We start from the raw sequence: 10,703 nt of genomic DNA, 5'->3' as shown, positions 1-10,703 counted from the left end.
ACATGCACTAACCCAGCTGACTAACCCACCCTCAAAGTTGTTTGAGGAGTGTGACCGTGTGTTGCAGACCCTGCCAGAGACTGATGCCAACTGCTGGTTGGAGGTAAATCCTACCAGCATTCAATGTCTTTTTAGCAGGGTGTCTACCAACAGGTCCACAGGTCCAGACGGTCTATCAGCTTCTCTTCTCAAAAACTGTGCAGAAGAACTAACAACAGCATGGTGTCCGCTATTTGAAAAGTCCCTGAATACCGAGGTTCCAGCTCTGTGGAGGAAGTCAATTATAATCCCTGTGCCGAAAAAACCCCGTGCCATGGAGAATAATAACTTCCGCCCCATTGCTCTAACTTCCATTGTGATTAAATGTTTTGAACGATATGTACTGTCTCTGCTTAGAAAACACATTGACCCACTGCTAGATGTTTTTCAATTTGCCTATAAACCGAACCGTAGCACGGAGGATGCTATTCTCTATATCACACATTCTGTATCCAAGCACCTCGAGAACAAAAAGGCCTATGCCCGAATTATGTTTGTTGACTTTAGTTCCGCCTTTAATACGGTACAACCCCACGTGCTCTTAGGAAAGCTCAAAGACATGGGTGTCAATAGTACTTTAATCAAATGGATCCATTCCTTCATGTTAGAAAGAGAACAGCAAGTGAAAGTCAATGGAACACTGTCAGTGACTAAACACTGCAGTACAGGTGTCCCCCAAGGTTGCATTCTGTCCCCATATCTTTTCTCAGTATACACCAACGACTGTAAAAGTAACCACCCAAGCAACCATATTATAAAATATGCTGACGACACTGCAAGTCAAGTCTCCTTGATAAAGATACAGACCCCTCGGTGCTCCATGATGAGATTAACATATTCACTAAATGGTGCGACAGCAACCATCTCATCTTAAACCTCACCAAAACTCAGGAGGTTGTGTTAGACCCAAGGCAGGTAACTGACCATGAGCCTGTGGTCGTTAAAGACCAAACAATCATCCAGGTGCCCTCTTATAAGTACTTAGGTATTCAATTAGACAACCATCTCTGCTGGAATACACACTTAGACAGCTTATGTAACAAACTACAGCAGAGGCTTTATCACCTGAGGCGACTCAGACTTTATGGGGTGAGAAAGCAGATCATGAGAATTTTCTATCAGTCCATTGTTGAAAGTGTAATCAGATATGGAATAATTGTGTGGTTTGGCAACTTAACTGTACAACAAAAACACAGACTAGTCAGCATTCACAAAACAGCTATGAAAATTGTAGGTGAAAGAGACTATGTGATTCTAAATAAACTATATGAAAAAGCTGTCCTGGACAAGGCTAACAAGATAATCGCAGACCCCCAACATCCGCTCTCCACAGAATACGAAGTTCTCCCCCTAGGTAGAAGGCTTCGCATGCCAAGATGCAATTATAAGCTCTTAAAACTATCATTTGTCCCATTCTCCATTAAACTAATCAATTCGCTCAAGCAGAAACGATGATTAGGACATGATCACCAGCACCTGCACTTTATCTTAGACACCACTTGAAGGGCCATGTGCAATATTCGAAAACACCACTTGAAGGGTTATGTGCAATATATATTTATACCAAATGGTGCCATGTCCAGGTGGAAACTGCTGCCAATGTCACTCAATGTTTGTTGCTGTCCTGTTGTTTACTTTGTCTACTGTATGTTGTATGTATCGTCTCTGTTGCACTTGAAGCATGAAAGTACCATGCCCAAGACAAATTTCCCCTCGGGGACAATAAAGTATAATCAATCAATCAATCAATCAATTCTAATTAGCACAGGTAGGAAAACCCATTAGGGGTACAGGCTAGTTGAGTGCTTTTTCTAACTGTTCAATACTATTTTCCTGTGTCATTCCACTTCATTGCACATTTTTATTGATTGAAATGATATTTTTTTAAATGTATGTAGCTGTGTAGTCTTATTCAGTTAATACCTATGTTTGGTCTAAATTCCATGTGAATAACTGCACTGTTTAGTGCACTGTTTAGATAAGAGGGGTAGAGGTAGCTAGAGGGGTAGAGAGGTAGATAGAGGGGTAGATAGAGGGGTATATAGAGGGGTAGATAGAGGGGTAGATAGAGGGGTAGATAGAGGGGTAGATAGAGGGGTATATAGAGGGGTAGATGGAGGGGTAGATAGAGAGGTAGATAGAGGGGTAGATAGAGGGGTAGATAGAGGGGTAGATAGAGAGGTAGATAGAGGGGTAGATAGAGGGGTAGATAGAGGGGTAAATGGAGGGGTAGATAGAGGGGTATATAGAGGGGTAGATAGAGGGGTAGATAGAGGGGTAGATAGAGGGGTAGATAGAGGGGTATATAGAGAGGTAAATGGAGGGGTAGATAGAGGGGTAGATAGAGGGGTAGATAGAGGGGTAGATAGAGGGGTAGATAGAGGGGTAGATAGAGGGGTAGATAGAGGGGTAAATGGAGGGGTAGATAGAGGGGTAGATAGAGGGGTAGATAGAGGGGTAGATAGAGGGGTAGATAGAGGAGTAGATAGAGGAGTAGATAGAGGGGTAGATAGAGGTAGATAGAGGGGTATATAGAGAGGTAGATAGAGGGGTAGATAGAGGGGTAGATAGAGGAGTAGATAGAGGGGTAGATAGAGGGGTAGATAGAGGGGTAGATAGAGGTAGATAGAGGGGTATATAGAGAGGTAGATAGAGGGGTAGATAGAGGGGTAGATAGAGGAGTAGATAGAGGAGTAGATAGAGGGGTAGATAGAGGGGTAGATAGAGGGGTAGATAGAGGTAGATAGAGGGGTATATAGAGAGGTAGATAGAGGGGTAGATAGAGGGGTATATAGAGGGGTAGATAGAGGGGTAGATAGAGGGGTAGATAGAGGAGTAGATAGAGGGGTAGATAGAGGGGTAGATAGAGGAGTAGATAGAGGGGTAGATAGAGGGGTAGATAGAGGGGTAGATAGAGGGGTAGATAGAGGTAGATAGAGGGGTAGATAGAGGAGTAGATAGAGGGGTAGATAGAGGAGTAGATAGAGGGGTAGATAGAGGGGTAGATAGAGGAGTAGATAGAGGGGTAGATAGAGGGGTAGATAGAGGGGTAGATAGAGGAGTAGATAGAGGGGTAGATAGAGGGGTAGATAGAGGAGTAGATAGAGGGGTAGATAGAGGGGTAGATAGAGGAGTAGATAGAGGGGTAGATAGAGGGGTAGATAGAGGGGTAGATAGAGGGGTAGATAGAGGTAGATAGAGGGGTAGATAGAGGAGTAGATAGAGGGGTAGATAGAGGAGTAGATAGAGGGGTAGATAGAGGGGTAGATAGAGGAGTAGATAGAGGGGTAGATAGAGGGGTAGATAGAGGGGTAGATAGAGGTAGATAGAGGGGTAGATAGAGGAGTAGATAGAGGGGTAGATAGAGGAGTAGATAGAGGGGTAGATAGAGGGGTAGATAGAGGGGTAGATAGAGGGGTAGATAGAGGGGTAGATAGAGGGGTAGATAGAGGAGTAGATAGAGAGGTAGATAGAGGGGTAGATAGAGGGGTAGATAGAGGGGTAGATAGAGGTAGATAGAGGGGTAGATAGAGGAGTAGATAGAGGGGTAGATAGAGAGGTAGATAGAGGGGTAGATAGAGAGGTAGATAGAGGGGTAGATAGGGGTAGATAGAGGAGTAGATAGAGGGGTAGATAGAGGGGTAGATAGAGAGGTATATAGAGGGGTAGATAGAGGGGTAGATAGAGAGGTATATAGAGGGGTAGATAGAGGGGTAGATAGAGGGGTAAATAGAGGGGTAGATAGAGGGGTAGATAGAGGGGTAGATAGAGGAGTAGATAGAGGGGTAGATAGAGGGGTAGATAGAGGGGTAGATAGAGGGGTAGATAGAGGAGTAGATAGAGAGGTAGATAGAGGGGTAGATAGAGAGGTATATAGAGGGGTAGATAGAGGGGTAGATAGAGGGGTAGATAGAGGGGTAGATAGAGGGGTAGATAGAGGGGTAGATAGAGAGGTAGATAGAGGGGTAGATAGAGGGGTAGATAGAGGGGTAAATGGAGGGGTAGATAGAGGGGTAGATAGAGGGGTAGATAGAGGGGTAGATAGAGGGGTAGATAGAGGGGTAGATAGAGGGGTAAATGGAGGGGTAGATAGAGGAGTAGATAGAGGTTTAGATAGAGGTAGATAGAGAGGTAGATAGAGGGGTAGATAGAGGGGTAGATTTAAGCAATAGCTCGCTAAGGGGCGTTGTTCGGCCCGACGCGAAGCGGAGGGACGGCAACCCCCTTAGCTGTGATATAATAAGCATATACCACTGGCCTGAAGTGAGCTATTGCTTTTATAAAACGGTTACCAACACTGTCAATATGAATTAGAAAAGCACACTCAAATTCAAATAGTTTTTATTCGTAATTAATCATCTTAAATAGTTCCCCTCAAATAAAATAGTTCCTCTTATTGCAGTTGGTCGCTAAGCAACAACACTAACATTCTTTTTCATTAACCTAGGCTACTAGCATTGTAGATTTCATAGGAATTTAGCATTTATTTACACAATTTCATTATTTGCATCTATTTATTTACATTAATTTGGATGTTTTCGTATATTTTGGTATCTGTTACTGCTAAAAATGAAGAAGAGTTCTTGAGCAAATTTAAGACTTGTTTATTCAAAAAAGCAGGTTACACAGCATGACCCCTCAATGGAGCTGGTGGTCCGAATCGGTCACAGGATATTAAGTCAAAGATATGGATATGAAGAAAAAGAGAAAGAGCCCATCTGTGTATAGGATTTTATACCCCCCCCTTGTCACTGTCGCTGAGCCAATCAAAACAGAGTCCACGTCATTTTAATTTGGTTGAATACAAAGTATACCAGTGAGATCATAGTAGGTGAGGTCATTTTCTGTCCTGTAAATAGGATGTTATTAATGCAATTCACCCTATGGTCTAATACAATTCTAATGCAATTTATGCTATGGGCGTCTTTCTGGCTCGGGCCCTAATGCAATTATATCTACTCATGATGATATTACAGCCTCTGCACATGCATGTCAAAAGGCCATTGTGTGTATTAGAGGGCCATTGCTATGGTTACAGAGCATGAAAATACACGACAATGTCTCCGTTGATTGTACACCCACTAAAAAAACTGTCAACGCGCGGCTGTAGTGGACGCAGGCAGGGCACTCCGAAAACGTCTCGACACATTTTCAAACAGGCTTTATTTTGATAAACAGACCACATATTGGGAATCTACATGGTTACTTTGTGTAGGATTTTTATTTTTATTTATTTTTAAGTTGATAAAATGTCCTTGCGATTGAATTAAAAGTCTGTTATATTTGGAATGTTGACCGTGAAACAGGCGTATTCATTTCGAACTGTGATGAGGCTCTACTAATCGTAGCTGTGGTATACGCTCAATATACCACGGCTATGAACCAATCAGATTGCTTGATTTCACCCATCCGTTTTATAAAGAGGGGTATATAGAGGGGTAGATAGAGGGGTATATAGAGGGGTAGATAGAGGGGTAGTAGATTGGTAGAGGTAGAGGTCGGTCGATACAGGGTTAGAGAGCCAGAGGGGTAAGACTCACAGCCAGCTGCCATATCCGTACTGGATGGTTCCCCTGAACACGGCCGACACGTTGGAGATCGCCATGGCGATGCCCTCGCCTGGCCGCAGCTCAAAATCACTGCTGCCGATGCTCAGGTTATGGATCTCCAGACTGGGGGGGGCAGGGGAGAGGTGTGTGTGTGTGTGTGTGTGTGCGTGTGTGTGTGTGTGTGTGTGTGTGTGTGTGTGTGTGTATGTGTGTGTGAGTGTGTGTGTGTGTGTGTGTGTGTGTGTGTGTGTTTGTGTGTGTGTGTGTGTGTGTGTGTGTGTGTGTGTGTGTGGACTCACTTGTCTAGTCCATAGTTCACCTTGCCTATGAACAGCAGAGACCTCTCCCCCTGCATGCTGGGGTATTTGGCATGCTGGAACGCTGCCTCAATCACCTTGGTGGTCTTCTCATTCACTACACACACACACACACACACACACACACACACACACACACACACACACACACACACACACACACACACACACACACACACACACAGAGAGAGAGAGAGAGATAAATGAATGAATGAATTAATCTTTTTATTTCGAACATGATTTAAAATAATAAAAGAACAAATAACTAATATGAAGAGTACAGGCCTATCTATGTTCGAAAGGGAGTAGGATGGAGCCTAAGCTTATCCTGTCCTACCCCTATCCGTCACTCTCAAGTGAGAACAATTATGCTTAAATTATATAATCCAGTTAATTAATTCATACATTTAAGTATCAACAGTACTAATAATTAACACTAAATAAATAAATAACAAACATCAGTATCCACAATGTAATACAAAAGAAAAAGACAAAGAAAACCACACCTTAGTATCCAGAAGATTAACAACCTTCCCTTTCCTCATTTTGGTAGTTAACAAAAATAATTCCTTTAAACCTTTTTTTAAATAGAGCAATATTTCTGCTTTCCTTCATATTTTCCTCTAGCCCATTCCACATCGTAACTCCATAGAATGATATGCACCTGCTCCTGAGATGGGTGCGAGCATAACCCTTGTTAAAGTTCTTGAGTTTTTGCTTTATACATTAACTGTGGCCATTTAAATTTGAATAAGTCCATGAGCTTTAAGGCATTTGACATTAGGAACAAGTTATTTGTGTGATCACGAAATCCAACCTTATGTACAATTCTCATAGCTTTTTTCTGTAGTGTAATCAATGGTTTTAGAGTGCTTTTGTATGCATTCCCCCATATCTCCACACAGTAACTCAAATAGGGTAAGACAAGACAACAATATAGAGTATACAACATCCTCTGTTCCAGAATATGTTTTGCCCTACACAATACTGCAATACTCCTTGATACTTTGGATCTAACATATCTTATATGAGATTTCCAACAGAATTTACTGTCTAATATTACTCCTAGAAATTTGATCTCAGATACTTGTTCAATATTGATGTTATCTATTGTTACTTGCACTTGTGTATCTATTTTGTGGTTTCCAAAGACCATCAGTTTGGTTTTGTCCTCATTCAGTGAGAGTTTATTTATGTCAAACCATAGTTTTAATTTGGACAATTCAGTTGAAATAATCTCCAAGAGTTTGTTTAAATTATCTCCAGAACAGAAGATGTTGGTGTCGTCCGCAAAAATAATACATTTAAACATTTAAAAGTTGATACCGTACAAATGTAATTTATGTACAAAATACTAATAATAACGGGCCCAACACTGACCCCTGTGGGACTCCACAGATAATGTCACAGGTAAATGGATAGATGGATGGATGGATGGATGGATGGATGGATGGATGGATGGATGGATGGATGGATGGATAGACAGACAGACAGACAGACAGGCAGACAGAAAGACAGTTATTTAAGCAATAGCTCACGACAGGCCGTGGTATATGCTTATTATATCACAGCTAAGGGGCGTTGTTCGGCCCGACGCGAAACGGTTACCAACACTGTCAATATGAATTAGAAAAGCACACTCAAATTCAAATAGTTTTTATTCGTAATTAATCATCTTAAATAGTTCCCCTCAAATAAAATAGTTCCTCTTATTGCAGTTGGTCGCTAAGCAACAACACTAACATTCTTTTTCATTAACCTAGGCTACTAGCATTGTAGATTTCATAGGAATTTAGCATTTATTTACACATTTTCATTATTTGCATCTATTTATTTACATTAATTTGGATGTCTCCGTTGATTGTACACCCACTAAAAAACTGTCAACGCGCGGCTGTAGTGGACGCAGGCAGGGCACTCCGAAAACGTCTCGACACATTTTCAAACAGGCTTTATTTTGATAAACAGACCACATATTGGGAATCTACATGGTTACTTTGGGTAGGATTTTTATTTGTATTTATTTTTAAGTTGATAAAATGTCCTTGAGATTGAATTAAAAGTCTGTTATATTTGGAATGTTGACCGTGAAACAGGCGTATTCATTTCGAACTGTGATGAGGCTCTACTAATCGTAGCTGTGGTATACGCTCAATATACCACGGCTATGAACCAATCAGATTGCTTGATTTCACCCATCCGTTTTATAATAGAAGAGTATTTAGTGGAAGAAAGACTCAACTCTCCTGACAGACCAGCAGAAAGACTCAACACTAAATCCTCCTGCCTGCCTAGCAGAAAGACTCAACCCTCCTGAAGCATGTTCAGTACGAATATGTGTACCATTACACCCCCAACAAACATACAGGTCAGACAGTCAAACAGACAGACAGACAGACAGACAGACAGACAGGCAGGCAGGCAGGCAGGCAGACAGACTGGTCAGACAGATAGATAGGCAGACAGACAGGCAGACAGATAGTCAGACAGACAGACAGACAGACAGGCACACAGACAGGCACACAGACAGGCACACAGACAGACAGACAGACAGACAGGTCAGACAATCAGACAGACAGACAGCGGGGGTAGTCCTACTCACAGACCACGGCGGCAGGGTAGGTGAGCCTACAGACGGCCCCAGAGAAACGGTAGGCAGAGGGCAGGTCCACACAGCCCTGCACAGCCACGACCAGGCCCAGCAGGAGCACCAGGGCTGGGGGAAACATCTCCATCACACCTGGAAGGACTGTACACCTGGTCACCTGGTCTGGTCCTGGTAGGACACCTGGTCACCTGGTCTGGTCCTGGTAGGACACCTGGTCTGGTCCTGGTAATACACCTGGTCTATCTCCACACCTGGTCTACCTCCACCTTTACACAACAAATACACACCTACACACCTTTACACAACGGACACACACCTACACACCTTAAAACAACGGACACACACCTACACACCTTAACAACGGGGACACACCTACACACCTTTACACAACGGACACACACCTACACACCTTAACACAACGGACACACACCTACACACCTTTACACAACATACACACACCTAGAGCTTCTAACAAAACACACACCAGCAAATCTTTACACAACAAATACACACCTGCACACCTCTACACAACAAACACACACTTGCACACCTTTACACAACAAACACACACTTGCACACGTTTACACAACAAACACACACCAGCAAATCTTTACACAACAAATACACACCTAGAACGTCTAACACACCTACACACCTTTCCAGGACCCTTGCAGTAGCCAGCAGTCGTGGTCAGAGCTCTGAATCAGGCTGCCTTCTCTCTCCCTCAGCACACTGACCTGACTGTGCGTGCGTGTGTGTGTGTGTGTGTGTTTGCGTGTGTGTGTGTGTGTGTGTTTGCGTGTGTGTCGTGCTCAGGGTTCAGAGTCCAGCAGCCTTGGCAGTTCACTGACCTGAGCGGCCTCAAGCTCCCTGACCAGCACAGAGACACGTCAACACTCCCTTGGGGTGTGTGTGTGTTTGGGGGGGGGGGATAAGTATGTGTGTGTGTGTGTGTGTTTGGGGTGGGGTAAGTATGTGTGTGTGTGTGTGTGTGTGTGTGTGTGTGTGTGTTTGGGGGGAGGAGGTAAGTATGTGTGTGTGTGTGTGGGGGGGGGGGTAAGCATGTGTGTGTGTGTGTGTGTGTGTGTATGCGTGTGTGTTGGGGGGGGTAAGTATGTGTGTGTGTGTGTTTGGGGGGGTAAGTGTGTGTGTGTGTGTGTGTGTGTGTTTGGGGGGAGGGGGTAAGTATGTGTGCAGGGCTTAAAGTGGGAAAAAATCCTGTGCCTGAAACTTTTTCTTGGGGAGGGGGGGTCACAAACTGATTAAATCACTTAAGGCCAAACTGATTGCAACACTTATTAAGCCACTATCACTATAACAATAGATCAATAGATCTCCATCAAGTAGAATACTGATGACTAGTGACCAGTCATGCATGAGGGCTGACGAGTTGGCGATGTTTACTTTCCTGCTGGCTAGGTGTTGTGTTGTTACTTTGGCCAGATCATCATCAAAAAATCGAACAAGGACATTGAGGATTTTGTCCATGTTAAGATTAGTAGCTTCGTCGATATTCATTGAAAACGTTGCTTTTTTAAGCTTTTCACACAGCCGTTTTTTAAATTCCGGGGCAAGGCCATGTGTGTTTAAATAGCTGGCGTGCTTATTGGAAACGGACAGCTTTGTCAGTGCATTTCTGTCTTCTGATAGCTTCTTGCACAAATCGACGAGTGGCTGAGCCATTGTGAAAGACAGATCATGTTCAGCTATAAACGCGCACACTCGGATATTTTGCTCGCAAACACGGTCAGTCATTGAAGATTAAGTGGTAGGCTACCTGTCGCCGTCGCTCCCGGCAAGGTTGTTGTATGAGCAAGCGCTCGAACCGAAGCTTGGTGACCGGGATCTGAGGCATGTCGAGCAATAACCTTCTTCCCACTACTATACTATATACTATACTATATGTATATACCCCGCCCTGGACTGGCTCACCTCCTACCTCACCAACAGACATCAGTTCATCTCCCTCTCCGGTCACACCTCCTCCTCCTCCTCTGTCACACAGGGGGTCCCACAAGGCTCAGTCCTCGGCCCCCTGCTCTTCCTCTGCTACACACTCCAACTCGGTCACATCATCCGCCAATTCAACCTGGACTTCCACTGCTACGCCGATGACACCCAGATCTACATCACCACAAACTCCACCCAGAACCCACCCCTCACTCATATCGAAAACTGCATTTCAGCAAT

General features: G+C 43.7%; 1 protein-coding gene across 5 annotated transcripts in view; it reads right to left on the bottom strand.

Annotated features, from left to right (window-relative positions):
* The window catches only part of cetp (cholesteryl ester transfer protein, plasma), a 36,504-nt gene extending 27,223 nt beyond the window's left edge, over positions 1–9,281 (bottom strand). The window contains exons 1-4 of one of the 5 annotated variants that reach the window (XM_080539450.1): positions 9,169–9,281; positions 8,508–8,779; positions 5,888–6,002; positions 5,580–5,711 (exon numbers count right to left, since the gene is read on the bottom strand). In XM_080539450.1, coding sequence (XP_080395576.1) covers positions 5,580–5,711; positions 5,888–6,002; positions 8,508–8,640 — 380 coding nt within the window. In that variant the 5' untranslated portion in view covers positions 8,641–8,779; positions 9,169–9,281. Of the gene's footprint in view, positions 1–5,579; positions 5,712–5,887; positions 6,003–8,507; positions 8,809–9,142 lie in introns of all 5 variants that reach the window. The other 4 variants (XM_080539449.1, XM_080539451.1, XM_080539452.1 and 1 more) reach the window with 4 other exon arrangements.
* Positions 9,282–10,703: the final 1,422 nt, after the last annotated feature.

This window comes from Nansenia antarctica, assembly GCF_963989245.1.
Source record: "Nansenia antarctica genome assembly, chromosome: 9".
Taxonomy (NCBI): Eukaryota; Metazoa; Chordata; class Actinopteri; order Argentiniformes; family Microstomatidae; genus Nansenia; species Nansenia antarctica.
This window is presented reverse-complemented; position numbering and strand designations above follow the sequence as displayed.